The sequence below is a fragment of the Rhizoctonia solani genome, chromosome 16 (genome assembly GCF_016906535.1).
Source record: "Rhizoctonia solani chromosome 16, complete sequence".
In the NCBI taxonomy this organism is placed as follows: domain Eukaryota; kingdom Fungi; phylum Basidiomycota; class Agaricomycetes; order Cantharellales; family Ceratobasidiaceae; genus Rhizoctonia; species Rhizoctonia solani.
In genome coordinates, this window is record NC_057385.1 from 2,465,860 (window position 1) to 2,480,362 (window position 14,503).

A 14,503-nucleotide genomic window follows, 5' to 3' on the forward strand; every position below is an offset into this window, starting at 1 on the left:
TACTTTCAGAATAAATGCACCATTGACTTATATCTTCATTATTCTCCACTTTCAAACTCGCTCATCGACCACCCCGCCAACCCGGCCTGTACCTTCACCATCTGGTCTCTTTCCACTACCGCCAAATCCGAACCGCCCGCCCCACGCCTTGTTTGTCTTTTTCCTATCACCACCCCCGAATTCGGCATTCCATTTTCGCAGGTCAGCTAGTGTGCCGAGTGCTTCTGACGCAGACGGTGTGATATCTTTGAGGGCACGCGTAAAGTGCTCGTTTGTAAGCCTCCGCACGACTGTTGGTTCGACTGTTGGCTGAGTGGGTGTGGTAGTGGCTACTGTTTCAGTAGTTGAACCGGCATTATCCTCCGCGGGCTGCGTCGATTCAACTACGGCCGGTTTGGTTGTAGCCTGTGTCCCGGGAACAGGGGCATCAGAGCTTGTTGCATCGGGAGCAATATTGATCGCATCTGGCTTCGGTAGATCTGCCAACTTCTCGTTGTCCTTGTCTCCGCTTTTATTAGCAGCACTGCCAGTCCTCCATGGCAGTGATATATTCTCCTTGACAGCATCCAGAGCGGCGGAAACTACCAAGTCTATAACACAGGCTCAGTACCTTCAGAATAAATTGGCCCAAAACGCATATACGTACTCTTCAAATCGCTCCCACTAAATCCATCGGTCTGCTTTGCAAGTGTTGGTATGTCGACATCTTCAGTTACGTCTTCTCCTTTTAGCATAATTCTCAAGATCGCCTCTCGCTCTTCCAACCCTGGGAGATCTATCAAGAGTCGTCTGGGTAATCGTCTGAGAACCGCATCGTCTAGGTCAAACGGTCGGTTCGTAGCTCCAATCACGACCACATTTGAAGAAGCAGAAGACCTCAAACCGTCCATTTCCTGCATGAACTCGGTAACGAGCCCTCGGTGAGCAGATGCTGCACCACCTATATCTCGGGACGAACGAGCGCCGAGAAGTGCATCGATTTCGTCTAAAAAGACTATGCAAGGCGAGAGACGCCGAGCTAGAGAAAAGACACTGCGAACAAGTTTTTCTCCTTCGCCGACATACTAGCTCAAGCCTTAGTATCTCTGTTAGTTTAGTGAGTAGAGTTCAGGGCCTACCATGTCCATCACATCCGACGGTTTGACAACCATCATCCTTGCTCCGCTTTCCTTTGCTAAAGCCCTGGCGAGCAACGTTTTGCCCGTGCCAGGTGGACCAAATAACAGTGCACCATTCATAGCGTGTTGTGCAAGTATACCGGAGCGGAATGCCGCTGGATAGAGCAATGGGAGCGAAACAATCGTGCGCACGCTATCGATTGTTGCGTCGGGCAAGTGAACTTGAGCGAATGTCGTTTGGAGCTCAGCTGTGTGGCAAGAGTCGGTAAAATAGGCTAGGTTCTAGAAAAGCATGTAAACACCCACCTGGATTCACAATGCATCCCAACAGCCTGTCTTCGTGCGGTTCCAGCTCGGGATCATTTTTGACTTGTTCGACAAGGTCGTCCTCCGCTCCAGACTCAGCAGGCTTTCCATCCACACCGATGGTAGGTACGGGAGGAGCAAGCACAGCATCTATCCAAGGGACAGGCTCCCGGGGAGAGCCTATACCCGACCACTTGGGGGTTGAAGTTGGAGTTGTACTGGATGCGCTCGAAGAGCCAGTGGGACTTGGGTTGATAGTTGGTGTTGTAGTTGAATCGGATGCGGGGGTGGTCGTAGTCCCGGATGATTCGGCTTTTTTCTCTCCATACCCCAGTGACAGCCGCAACGTATCCCATGCAGTTCGCACCGACTCCCAACTTACGGGAGTTGCGAGGGGTATCCCACCTGCTCCGTTTGTCCCACTGGCGCCCATTTCCTCTGCTGCCGCCGCTTCGTGAATCGGAGCTGTTTCATCTAAAACGACGGGTTCGACCGGAGGTGTATTTGTGAGGATAGAACATGCCAACGCTCGGTCTGCCAGCCGTCTTGCAGAGGACCAGTCCAAGACCTTTCGAGACCAATCATCTACCATTTTATCAGTCGGAATGGCATCGGGCTTCTCCTTATCCTTTTCTGTTTCGTCCATCTCTTTCTTCGACTTGGATGGCCGGGCCAACATCCCTGTACTTCCAACGAGCTTGGCACCCACGGCTCCCATTGCCATTCGTACCACCAGCGTATTCACTTCCAATCTTCGCGCCCTCCTTACATTCCTTTCTCGTGCTTCGTCCCTTGTAGCAGGCACTACTCCACACGCCCTAAAATAGCCACTCTTGTTCCCCGTCCCGACGCTCACTCCACCGCTATTCGTTCCTTCGTTGGCCTGTTCTCTGGCCGAGCTCGGGTGAGCCCCGAATAAACTTGTGAAGCCATTCGCGGACATAAATCCTGTCGGCCCAGCTGCCGGACTTCGCTGGGAGGCAAAGGAAGGTAGATTGTCCAATACGGAGCCAGTTCTAGACCACCTTTTCAGTCGCTCTCGGAGTCGAAGCTCTCGTTCGTCCTGGTTGGCACCGGATTCTCGGCTTGCGACCGGGGTCGGCACAATTCGTGGTCGTTGGCCCATGAGGATGTTCATGATTCCTGAAGCGGGACTGGGTGGTCCAGGCGAAGGCGAGCTGGAAAGTGAAGGCACGGATGATGGAGATACTCCCAGAACCAAGGTCGTAGGATGAGGCAGAGGGTTAGACGGTCTGAGAAGATGGCCTTGCCGACGGGAGCGGATAGCAGACAAGAGAGCCGGGTACCATGTGTGTGCACTTGGTGCTAAAAGAGAGAAGTCTCGAAGGTAGATTATCCTTGGTCGGGGTTGTGTGCTTGAAGGACTGGAAGAGGGAACAGGTGCATTGATAATCGACTCGAAGAAGTTTTTAAGTTCCGATTGGCCCATAGGAGTATCTCTTCCTGATCCAGATGAAGACGAACCAGGGACCAGTGGGTTACCTCGCATACGAAGTGCTCGGGCAGGGATAGCGACGGCTGAAACATTGCCAAAAGTGACTCGTTGGATACTGGAGTCTGGCTCATCGTCGTCATCCAGATCGTCGTCGTCCGTGTCAGGGTCCTCAGAGATTGGCCGGGAAGCAGGAGATCCGGTGGAGGGGAAATGAAGAGGGTTGTGGGGGAACTTGAGAATCGAGGCGGCTGAATAAATTTCAATAAAATGAGAATTATAAAGTGGTGCATGAAACACACCTTTGCCAAAGCTACCGTGCTCACCAGCTGCAAGCTGGGCCGCATCCACGACTATAACATCTCCGTTCACACGACTAGCCAGTTCCTTGACTGTATCATCGATGACATACTACGCGCGAGTTAGTTCCAGTCAGAGGAAAATTTAAGCAACTCACATCGCCCCCCTCAATTGGGCAATAGAGAGCCAGTGTCGGTTCAACCAATGGGAGCCCATTGGTTGAATAGGCTGCGCGATACTGTGTCTGAGGCTGAAGAGTGACCAGGAGTTGTGCCAGTGCATCTTGGAGCATATCCTCTGGAGGCAGGGTCCGGGCGTCGCCTTCGCCTAGAGTCTTCCCTGCCCATATGGACTCGGGGTTTACAGACGCCTTGGTGGTAGGCGGAGGCGGCGGTGGCGGGGGCTTGTTTGGACTGCCTGGGGGTCGCCCGACACGTCTCCGAGGCTTCTCTTGGTCTTGGTCAGTCTCTGTCTCGCTCGGTTTGGGGCTGACAAGCGGCCCTTGACTGTCCTCAACCGGCGCATATGCATAGGCCGGAATGCGACGGGGAAAATCCGGCGGTAACTTCCTAGGGTGAGATAGAGTCGCGGAAGATGTGAAAGCCGACGTCGAACGACTCTGGCGAGACGTGGAAGGTCGGCCAATGGCGAGTCGGACGCGGATGGCGCGCATCGGGTAGATTCTCGAGAGAGTAGATCACGTAAGCGAATATGGCTTAAGCGCTCTGATATCATGGTCACGTGCTCTGCAGCGTGTGACAGCAAGTGCTGACATTCGGCAGCCGCAGAGCAGAGGCATCGCGCTACGACATGAGCACTCTTTCCCCCAACTCTGGTGTTGACAAGCCCAGCTTGATCGCCGACGCGTGGCTCAGATGTTGTCGACGGCAAATTAGCGCTTGACCTAGCCACTCATACATACGACGAGAATGTATACCTCTTCGTCCCCAATCTCATTGGTTTGTTCTTTCCTCCAACTTCGCTATTACTGACTCTTGCTCAGGCTATACACGTGTCATTCTCGTTGGCATATCACTCCATTATATGGGAAGTCACCCCAACGCGTGCACCCTTCTCTACGGTATATCCGCCCTCTTAGATGCCGTTGATGGACAAGCGGCACGGGCGCTCGGCCAGACATCCAGATTCGGTGCTGTGCTAGACATGGTAACAGACCGGTAAGTGGGCACATGCTGTCTGAAATTTATGTTCGGCTGATCCTTGTTTAGATGCGCGACGTCATGCTTGTTGTGCTATCTCTCATCACGATACACATCCTACGCCGCGCTCTTCCAGGTTCTCATCTCCCTCGACTTTAGTAGCCACTATATGCACATGTATAGGTAAGTAGATCATAGTCTCAGGGATACCGCGCTTGCCCTCACACCGCATTGCCCCTTTCAGCTCTCTTGTGACAGGTTCAAAATCGCACAAGGCCGTAACGAGTGATGTCAGCCGCATCCTCTGGTACTACTATAATGATTCCGTAAGCACATCCTGATACCCACCTTATCGCCCCTGACTTACTTTATCTAGACAACACTCTTCGTATTTTGTGCATGCAACGAGCTTTTCTTTGTTGCACTCTATCTCATCTCCTTCGGTCCCTATAAACCTGTCGGTGGACCTTTTACCACCATCGCAGAACTGCTTCTATCATTTCAACCGACTGGAGCGCCCATCCCCGCGCTCGACTCGGCCGCCAAGCTCATCGGAAATCTCTCATGGCCGGATGTTTTGGCACTGATCACCTTCCCTATATCATTCGCCAAGAATGTGATCAACGTAGTGCAGCTGTGGAAAGCCAGCAAGATGCTTGTCGGCGTAGATCTTGCAGATCGAGCAAAGGAGCGAGAGGCGAGACATGGTGTCAAGCAGGAATGAGTCTATTTGGATCGGACATCTTGTAGCACGCTGTATAAACTCTTCTCTTTATGCCCTGAAAAAGTAGCGTTAGCAGGTATAGTAACTAGCGAACTTTTACCCTTGTGTTTCTGCCTGTGTCTTTGCTGTATAGGATACATCCAATTTGTTCAGCACAATTAAATAATATTTCCTCTTTGTGCATTTGAGTTTGGGCTCGCAATAATTATGCGCCCTCAAGTGATGGCTGTGACCCATGGATTCGAAGCACACGAGCCAGAAGGCGCGTGGTGATTAGCGCCCCGGCGGTTTTTGGACCAATCCAATCCAATTGGGCGAGAGTATTCATCTACTGATATCGCTCGAGGAACGGCGTTGGTGGCCGAATGGTTGGTAACACACGCGTCGTGGCGTGATCGACGCGCTAACTACAACCACAACCACAACGTACCCTGCTCCCAATGTCCAGTCCCAAGTCTCTCAAGAAAGAAACAACTAGTTTATCTATCACTAGTACAGAGGTTGATACCAAAACAACTACACTAAAAGTAGAATCCGCCACCGTTGCTTCCACATCTCTCAAACGTTCCGCCGAGCAACTCTCTGAATTCGAAGGGGAGGCGAATGTAAGCGAAGAGAGAGCAACGAAAGTTCAGAAGAGTGCGAAGAGTGAGTACGAGCTCTTAGTTCTAACCCTCGATTCAGTTATTTGAATCGCTTGCACTACAGTTCCTGCTATGTTTCTTCCTCGCTCGGCCGTTGCTCAAGCGAGCACGGCGTTCAAGTGGCTGCCTGCACTGGCGCTCCCAGCTCATCAACCAAGGCAACTTCTCCCTATTATATCCGGGCCTTCAACCAGCACCACAAAGGGTGATATCCCTCAAGTTGGTCCAGCAACATGTTTGTACGGGATTCATTTAGAACAGAAAGCGACTTCCAAGGTATGCATACCTCTCGATTCAACATCTTACCGTATGTAACACTACGTTGCGCAGGTAGCAATGTTCGATCTGGACGATACACTCATCACTCGCAAGAGCGGGAAAAAGTTCTCTGATGACTCGGATGACTGGAAGCTTTGGACTACGAATGTTGGAGAGAAACTCCGCAACGCAGTCTCGGACGGGTATGCTTTTAGACTCCCTTTCCCCCTTGGTAAACGCATACTTACGAACACCCAGGTTCTCGATCGTTGTAATCACTAACCAGGCTGGATTACCCGTCAAAGGCCGCGAAGCTAAATGGAAACAGAAGATTCCACAAATCGCTCAATCCGCAGTGAGTCTGTACCAAATTGACCCCAAGTTTTACCAACTAAGCGGTTACGATACAAGTTCTCGGACATTCCTTTTCGGATATTTGCGCTAAAGAGAAAGATGGGTTTCGGAAGCCTATGTTGGGATGTGGGATGCACTTGTCGAAGAGTTTAAAAAGGAGAACGTTGTGATTGGTGGTTATTGACCTTGTTTCACACCGAATACGTATAATTCATATCTTTAGACAAGAATGCTTCGTACTTTGTTGGGGACGCAGCTGGGAGGACCAAGCCTAAAGATCACAGTGCGGTTGATCGAAAGCTAGCACACAACATGGGCATTCAATTTTATACCCCTGATGTAAGACGCTTTTCATCACGCGTGAATATAACATTGAGTCCTCTCATTGCAGCAATTCTTCAAGGAGCGGAAAGAAAAGCTACCGCCGTTGCTTGGGTTTCATCCATCCAAACTCGAGGCCAAAGGTGCGCTTACTACGTCGTTGCTCTTGAGGACAGTGTGGTTGATTTGTCACCAGATCTCATGCCATCGCTAATATCGCCTTCTACGACTCCCGAGATAGTTGTCTTTGTTGGCTCCCCAGGCTGCGGTAAATCGAGCGTATTTAAGAAACAGTTCGCCCCTGTGGGATATGTTCATGTCAACCAGATACACTCAAAGACAAGAAGAGGTGCGCAAAGGAAGCCGAAAGAGTAGTTAGCGAGGGGGAGATGCGTTATTGGTAAACTGTTTCTATATCCCACTTTCTACTCTACTAACTGGAGCGTACAGACAACACAAATCGCGATAAGGCCACCCGGGCTGAATACATTGGAATCGCTAAACGCCTGAAATGCCCAGTACGGTGTGTGTGGTTTGACGTAGCTCCTGAACTTGCGTGGCACAACAATATGTACCGTGCGTTCCATCAACGGGTTCCAGATGTCGAAAGTTCTACTGTACTTGAAACATCGGCGGCAACAGTAATCGAGGGTGGCGACAAGGAACTTGGGTCAGATAGTGAATCCGAAGGGAAGCCTAAGAAGGTCGGCCAAAGAAGGTCACGACTACGACCAAAACCAAAGTCACGACTACGACTACAACCAAAGCCACGACCATAGCATCCAGTGCTCCACGGAAACTGGTCCCGTGGATAGCATACACTACGTTTCGTTCGCATTTCCAGGAACCAGAGTCATCTGAAGGATTTGACAAAATAGACCGGGTTGGGTTCGTTTTCGAAGGGAGCGAGGAAGAAAGGGAGAGGTGGGACACTTACATGGAACTATAAGGACCTGTTACGTTTTGTAGGATAATTGTAACCTAGGTATACCATAGATTAGTACGCTCGGGACCACTGCTCATTAATTAATCAACCCCTCTTCCACGTCTTCAAAGTAGTGAGACTGAATTTTCACCCATCTAATTAATCCATGAATTGACCACCGATCTCGGTGAGTGCTAGGCTTGTAGCTATGCATACATTTAGCATTTTTAGATCACATTGTTGCATTTTCAGACTTCTTTCATTACATGTCAAATGATAATAAGATGACATACGAAAGGTTCTATATGAACCATGACAGATTTTTCACCAAGCCTTGTAAGTAGTTCAAGCTGACGCAGCAGTTTGGACAGCATCGACCAACCCAGCCCAATAAGGGGGAAACATGTCGTAAGGATTCGGGAGCACATCGCTCGTAAAATAGACGGCACCTATTTTATCGACGCGGACAATAGCATTTAACATACAAGTTGGGGGAGTGGTTTCGGTTGTGTGCAATATGACAGCTTGTTTGGAAGCTGGGGTAGAACTACCAATGGTGTATTGACTTGGACTAAAAATACTGGCTTTTAGTCAAGCTTTTGATCCCATAACTACGCTAGATTCACCTAAAATTGTTGTAATTGTCCTCACGAGTGACAATCTGGTCACTGAATCCGTAGTACTCGGCCGGCGTAGCCACCCCTGGGTTAGAGTAATCTAATGCGAGGTACACACATAAGTCACTCGCGCCCTGGCAGTCTTATAGTATTATTGAACCTACCACGGCACCACTGATCTTGTTCTTGGCGAAACCCGAGTATCCCGAATACAAGATCTGATTTGCGCTGTTCGCTGCAACCTCATCGAAAAAGATTCCGTTGGGCTTGTAAGAAGCTCCCCATTGCGAATAAGTTGTGATATCAGCTTGGACAGCGGATTGTGCACGAGAGCCGAATCCTGTTGGAACGTAGCCCAAAACTTTGACGTTGGGATTTGCGGCCGGGCGAAGTTGGGGAATACATGCTTGGTAGTTGGCATCCGGCTGTGAGTTCACGGCTCCTGGTCCACTTGCAGGGTTTACGACCACCCAGAAGGGTAGATTGGGGTGGGTAGTGATACTAAGAGGACTAAGTGTAAGTATTTGGAGGCGATATCGTAGTTGATTTGGCATACGCATTGATGAGGGGTGTCCAACCTGAACAGCTGGTTCCGGGGTAGATATATAGGGGAAATATGATACCAGAGGCAAGAGCTGCACGAGCAAACAACATAGTGAAAATGGAAGACGAACTAGAAGTTAGACGGATGAAAGTGAGTGATGGAAAACTCAGGATGAAGGTGACCTTTATGTATGCGTATGGTGCTTGCATGTGCGTTAACATCCCAAGAGACCCGGCCCTGCAGGGCTTTTGGAATAAAGTAAGTTCGGGTAGAGCTTACCGTTGTGACTGATTAGGCACTTCGGGGGCCTGGCAGAAATAAAACAAACCTGAACCAACAGTGGAGCACAACATTGTCAACTAGGCCTGAGAATTGGTGCATCAAGCCACCAATGGGCTCAAATTTTCCGGCTCTATTGAGGCGTTGGCAAACGTAGTCTGGATACTAAGAGAAGAAGCCTCTGGATGGAATTAACTCGTAACATTTCCATTAATGAAGAGATTCCGTAGGTCACTTGAGTGATTTCAAGATTAGGTTCACTGGCGTGGTATACAAGTTTGTGTTTCCTTTGGTTCCTATTGTGCCTACGGAGATCGCTTAAACGATGGTAGGGACGTTGACCAATTTCTGATGTTGCAGTAGCCACGAAATGCTCTTCCAATAACAGATTATCCCTTTGTCAAGTTCGAGTAGAATAATTCAGCAGTTACAACTATAAAAGGGATTACCCGGATTAACCCCATTTTGAATTAATTGTTGAGCCTGCCAAGCGCCAAACCACTGGATTCTGTGGATGCGTTAAGACTAGAAATTCCGGTTGTCAAAGAGGCTCAGCCTTGTATATGTACGACAGAGACATGAAATCATTTCTGAAAAATAAACTTATACCAATAAAAAGGTCCGAATAATCTGGACCTTGTCATTCTTGGGCTTAGCAGGACGGGAGCGCCTTTTGATTCGGAGCGGGACTTGATTGATCCAGCTGGATATTTCAAATTGTGATACCAGTCGCCCCAGACTCGACTTCAACCAGACACCAAGTATGGCATTTCTCTACTTTATTCTAACGGACTCATCCCGTCAGACTTATTAATCACGAATAAAATATCTTCTCGATAGGTCTGTTAACTGAGCCAGTCATACAATCAAGCAGTCCATTTCACGAAGATAATGTCTGCATCCTCTGGAATCGGAGTCTCACCAGAACTCTCATCGGCCTTTGCCTCGGCTGTTGCCTCCCAATCTACGCGTTTCATCAAAGTAAAGATTCAGAACGGTATGAATGTTACCCTTGACCTCAACCAATGATCTCTAATCGAGCCGAATGAGTAGAATCGCTGGTACCCGATGGGACAATCCCAACCGGATCCGGAGGGTTTATAGATGATCTCCCTCAGCTGCAAGACATTCTTGAGGACGATATTCCTGCGTATATACTCGCCTATACCGAGGGTTCGAAATGGTTGTTTATTTCCTACGTCCCAGACACCGCCAAGGTTCGTACATTACGATCCCGCTTGTGTGAGATAACTCTAGCGCGTTATTATGGAATTTAGGTCCGAGACAAGGTATGAACAAATTCATATACATGAGACCTGACTCTATGGGCCTGATGCTCTTGGATCATAGATGGTGTATGCGTCGTCGCGTGGTGCACTTACCAAAGCTCTAGGTGACCAGAAGTTCAAGGACAACATATTCGCTACTTCCAAAGTACACATTCATCAATATTTAAAATGGGGTAGCACTGACGCTACGTTTGTCCAGGATGACCTTACTCCGAAGCGTACCAAGCCCACCAACGGCATCTCGCCGCCCCCAAACCACTGACTGCTCGTGAACGCGTAGGTTGGCTTTCAAACAGGCCCTATCTCCTATCTGATCAACCCCTTGTAGGAACTCGAAGAGATACGCGCGGCAGAACGGGCATCCTCGGCTGCATACGAAGGCGCAGGTGTACGCCAGTCCATCGTAGGCTCACGCGCGGGGATGAAATGGTCCGACGAGCTCGGAGACGCGTTGCGCGACTTGCAACCCGGACGATTGGTCGTTATCGTAAGTAAAAATTAAACCTCAAAACACCTGCGCTGGGACAACCAAGTTGAAGATTTCTGGATAGTCGATCGATCCTACAAAGGAGAGTTGATCTTGAAGGATACTAAGGATGTATCCCTCGATGGTGTTCCTGGTGCGCTTCCTGCCTCTGAGCCAGCTTATGGCCTGTACTCGTGGGCGCAGGAAGAGGGTGCTTCACCTCATATTGGTAAGTTTCTCCTTGCCATATGACACCCATTGCTGAAACGAAATGTAGTATTTACGTATACATGCCCCTCAAGTTCACCTGTGAAATACCGTATGCTCTACTCGGTACGCACACGTTCTCGTCCCTCAAGGTGCACTCACAACTAACCGAACCCCGCCTTTTTTAAATAGTCGGGCGTAGCCAGCCTGGTAAACGACGTCAAAGCTCAAGCTGGAATCACAGTTGCCAAGCGACTCGAGTCGTCCGACCCGACCGAACTGGACCTCGCATGGCTCGGAGCGAGCTGGCTTCACCCGGAAGTGGGACCACATCTCCCGCCGACGATTCCAAGAAACCGTTTGCGAAACCGAGAGGACCAGCGAGGCGGAAAGTGATGTAAACGGTGCATCAGAGAATCTCATTTACGATCATGCCATAAACAAACTATTGCGCGCATATAATATACAACACGAAACCACATTCCCCTCATGTATGCATCAAAACAATCAGAAAGAGAAAGAATTAAGAGAGCGAACAAAAAAAAAGCAAAGCAAAGCGAGGTATGGGTGCAAGAAATGATCACCGCATGAACCGGCGGATTTCGTTTCTGATTTCTGTCAGGTTGCTTTGAGCGTTTGCGCGTCTTCGATCTTGCGTGCTGCCTGGGCTTCGGCGAGCATCTGCTCCAAGACTGCTTCTTGTTCCAACAGCGGCTGGATCGCGTGGCCTGGGTCGTCGAGTACTGGGTCGGGTCAGCCAACTCGGACTCGGTAGCTGCTTTTGCGAGCTGCTTCATCTTGGGGAGCGTCTGTTGTTCCGACAACCAAGAGTTAGTTTGGGGGTCTATCTTTAGCGACGATTGGGTCGTACCTGTAGGGGGAACATGTGTTTCTGGAGAAAGACGTTTGCCCGTGTCGACACAGCTATCTGCACCTTTTCTTGCGAGCTTCCAGGCTGACACGGTAGTGCCCTCAGTCGTTTGGCCAGTCGATCGTATTCGTGGAATCGGTCCAGGAGGGATTTGCGGGCTGCGGCTGTTGTGGATGTAGCCGAAGGGTTGGAGTGGGTGCCGTTTCTGAGGTAACATATAAGAAACGCCGGAGAAAAAAAGAAAGTTAAGGGCGTACTTGAGGTTTAACACTAGTTCTTGGAACTGAGGCAGATCGTCCTCGATTTGCCCTTCCAATCGTAGCAACGCCTGTACCAGGTTTAATCAAGAGTTCAATCTATAACTGCTTATATGAACCAACCTGGTAAATCCTTGAAAACGCAGGAATGGTCGCAGCTTCGATATTATACTGCTGTTTCCTACCAGCCCGCGGCAAGATTTAGTCCCCTCCCACTCTGGAGAAACGCGAAAAATAAAACGTACGAAACAACGGCGCGACAAGTCCTGCATATTCTCACACCCTTGACGTATTTGTTATCCTTCTCTCCGTCCAGCGTGACGCCATACGCAATGACGTCCGGTACCTCCTCGATCATTCTCGTTCGGGGGTCCGCGACAATCAAGAGCGAGCACGAGATCGGGCGGTGGGGGGTTTGGGAGGAAGGGAGCATACGACTCGACCACAGAGTCGGCAGTGGTGTTTGCGGTTGGTGAGGGGGTGGAATGATGTCCTGCTCATGATATGAGTCAAGGGTGGTGGAGAGGGCGAATGAGGACGTACGTGCATATAGGGCAGGCCGAAACGTCCTTGTCGTCCTCCCATTTAGTGATGGTCTGTTCGGCGGCTATCCAAACATCAGGATTGGATGAACAATCGAGGTGGAATGCTTACTCCTGATGGCTCTTTCCTGTTGAGCCGCCTTGCTCTCTACGACGCCTCTCCAAAGTTCGTTTGGAGATTTATTCTTGAGCTCGGCCAAGTCGTCAAAAAAGGAAGAGGATCGTCTATTAGGAGGAGGAGGAGCATCGTCCTTTTCTTTCGGCGAGAAATGGAGGTCAATAAGCTGCAAGAGCTCTAAATGAGTAAGGTGGGTCTAAAAAAACGAGATGAGACGACCGACTTTTTCCAATCGCCTTGTCAGCCTTTTCTCCTCGGTTCGTTTCCCATCTACTTTTTTGGCACGAGCGGCTTCAAATTCCTCTGTTCGGTGTCTGTAGACACCTTTGGGCTGGAACCCGGCTCGGTAGGGCGCGGGTCTCGAGGGGGAATTCACTCCTGGTATGTTCGTAGGGACGGGAGAGGCGGACGAAGTGCGGGACAAGACAGCATAGGGAACTGGAGTGTTGGAAGTCGGACTCGGTGCAGCAACGGGAGTGGTGGACCTCGGAGCTGGTACAGGGGTCAAGATGGGGGTCGTGGATCTCGAGGGGCGCTTGGGTATTAGATCGAGGGGGCGTAAGCGATGGCGCGGAAACAGCCGATCCAGGAGCTGGCAGAGGTTTGTTTCTGTTTCCGGGAGAGACGTTCGTTGAATGGGACAGGAGCGCTGACCGATGCTGGTAACTTGGAACCGGTGAGGGAGATACAGGCGTGGATGCATTTGAAAGTGTGTGTGTGGGTTGGTGCCGTAGGGGTAGAGGCCCAGGGGAGAGATGGGAGGCTGGGCGGAGTGGAGATGGCCTGGCGGGTTGAGTGTTCGCGCTCAGACCGCGGGTGGATACTACGCGAAAACGCGAGCCGGGTCTCTGTACGATCGTAGGACGTGGAGATGGGGCTGTGCTGGAGTGGGATGAAGGCCCAGGAGACGAAGGCCCAGCTGTCTCTGAGCCGGGGCGTGAGGCCGGAAGCGCTGGGAGCTGCGTCAGAGGCGACGTCGGCTGCGAGCTCGATTCGGTAGAGGCTGGCTGCTCGGGAGTGGGAGATGGCGTAGGCAGTGTCTGTGTGTCCGGCGCTTGCTCTGTGTATGCAGACTTGTATGCAGTCTCGATTGGGTTCGGCGCCTGAGTGGCCTCTGGCGTTGTGGGCGACGGCGAGGGAGAGGGAGATGGCGACGATCGGGAGGGAACAGTGACAGTGGGCGTTGTCTGATGATGAGGAGCCAGGTACTTTGTGTTGCCATACACCCTGTGCTCAGGTGTGCTCGGAGACTCATATGGCCCAGGCGACCTTGCTGGCGGGGTGACAGGCGGCGAGAACCCTGCACTGCTCCCCAGTCCAGACGAGTTGCGCGAATGCCGCTTCGACTACAAAAAAGTCAGCGAAAATCAATATAAATACAATCATCTCACCTGATACGGTCTGTACGAGACAGTCACGGGCGTTGCAGTGCCGTTCATTATCGCTTTGCTTTCCTCGAGTCGTCGGCCCTGGCAAGCTCAATCGCGCTACCCACCCGGCGCTTCTATCACACTATTACCTCATCTCGGCGCTTAACCATCCAAGATCTCGCCAAACGTCATTTCGATCTCGATGAGGCGCCTCGTGCCTTGGCAGAGTGCCAGAGTGTGTGTTCTCGACTAACTTTAACCATCTAACCACATCCGCTCGCTTTGCGCATACATAAACTTTGTTTACCCGTGCGTCTTCGGACGGTTCGAATCAGCCGATATACAAAAGATCTTATTCTATTCGTTCTAATCTTACCAGC

At 50.6% G+C, this 14,503-nt stretch overlaps 7 protein-coding genes across 7 annotated transcripts; 3 read left to right on the forward strand and 4 right to left on the reverse strand.

Annotated features, from left to right (window-relative positions):
• Positions 1 to 51: 51 nt before the first annotated feature.
• Positions 52 to 3,850, reverse strand: RhiXN_02059 (AAA family ATPase; the record flags this gene model as incomplete). Its single annotated transcript, XM_043321878.1, has 6 exons — positions 52 to 590; positions 647 to 1,064; positions 1,119 to 1,366; positions 1,425 to 3,128; positions 3,180 to 3,288; positions 3,335 to 3,850. The coding sequence occupies 6 exons, from the start codon at positions 3,848 to 3,850 to the stop codon at positions 52 to 54; spliced, it is 3,534 nt and encodes a 1,177-aa protein (XP_043187701.1).
• Positions 3,851 to 4,221: 371 nt separating this feature from the next.
• Positions 4,222 to 5,061, forward strand: RhiXN_02060 (CDP-alcohol phosphatidyltransferase; the record flags this gene model as incomplete). Its single annotated transcript, XM_043321879.1, has 4 exons — positions 4,222 to 4,355; positions 4,407 to 4,520; positions 4,582 to 4,663; positions 4,714 to 5,061. 4 exons carry the CDS (start codon positions 4,222 to 4,224, stop codon positions 5,059 to 5,061), a joined length of 678 nt encoding a protein of 225 aa, XP_043187702.1.
• A 440-nt stretch (positions 5,062 to 5,501) lies between these two features.
• Positions 5,502 to 7,587, forward strand: RhiXN_02061 (bifunctional polynucleotide phosphatase/kinase; the record flags this gene model as incomplete). The annotated part of the gene is made up of 9 exons (XM_043321880.1): positions 5,502 to 5,709; positions 5,770 to 5,981; positions 6,036 to 6,166; positions 6,222 to 6,318; positions 6,546 to 6,656; positions 6,709 to 6,781; positions 6,835 to 6,987; positions 7,089 to 7,316; positions 7,382 to 7,587. 9 exons carry the CDS (start codon positions 5,502 to 5,504, stop codon positions 7,585 to 7,587), a joined length of 1,419 nt encoding a protein of 472 aa, XP_043187703.1.
• A 321-nt stretch (positions 7,588 to 7,908) lies between these two features.
• RhiXN_02062 (spherulin-4) lies at positions 7,909 to 9,077 on the reverse strand (the record flags this gene model as incomplete). The annotated part of the gene is made up of 5 exons (XM_043321881.1): positions 7,909 to 8,134; positions 8,190 to 8,280; positions 8,341 to 8,681; positions 8,737 to 8,961; positions 9,004 to 9,077. The coding sequence occupies 5 exons, from the start codon at positions 9,075 to 9,077 to the stop codon at positions 7,909 to 7,911; spliced, it is 957 nt and encodes a 318-aa protein (XP_043187704.1).
• An 817-nt stretch (positions 9,078 to 9,894) lies between these two features.
• On the forward strand, positions 9,895 to 11,361 carry RhiXN_02063 (cofilin/tropomyosin-type actin-binding protein; the record flags this gene model as incomplete). Its single annotated transcript, XM_043321882.1, has 9 exons — positions 9,895 to 10,000; positions 10,057 to 10,220; positions 10,281 to 10,292; positions 10,354 to 10,465; positions 10,519 to 10,568; positions 10,621 to 10,783; positions 10,844 to 10,987; positions 11,036 to 11,091; positions 11,158 to 11,361. The coding sequence occupies 9 exons, from the start codon at positions 9,895 to 9,897 to the stop codon at positions 11,359 to 11,361; spliced, it is 1,011 nt and encodes a 336-aa protein (XP_043187705.1).
• A 184-nt stretch (positions 11,362 to 11,545) lies between these two features.
• RhiXN_02064 (uncharacterized protein) lies at positions 11,546 to 12,451 on the reverse strand (the record flags this gene model as incomplete). The annotated part of the gene is made up of 6 exons (XM_043321883.1): positions 11,546 to 11,708; positions 11,734 to 11,774; positions 11,837 to 12,041; positions 12,094 to 12,164; positions 12,217 to 12,274; positions 12,339 to 12,451. The coding sequence occupies 6 exons, from the start codon at positions 12,449 to 12,451 to the stop codon at positions 11,546 to 11,548; spliced, it is 651 nt and encodes a 216-aa protein (XP_043187706.1).
• A 23-nt stretch (positions 12,452 to 12,474) lies between these two features.
• RhiXN_02065 (Zinc finger, FYVE-type protein) lies at positions 12,475 to 14,192 on the reverse strand (the record flags this gene model as incomplete). The annotated part of the gene is made up of 6 exons (XM_043321884.1): positions 12,475 to 12,586; positions 12,637 to 12,700; positions 12,748 to 12,919; positions 12,977 to 13,288; positions 13,332 to 14,099; positions 14,145 to 14,192. 6 exons carry the CDS (start codon positions 14,190 to 14,192, stop codon positions 12,475 to 12,477), a joined length of 1,476 nt encoding a protein of 491 aa, XP_043187707.1.
• Between the last annotated feature and the right edge of the window lie 311 nt (positions 14,193 to 14,503).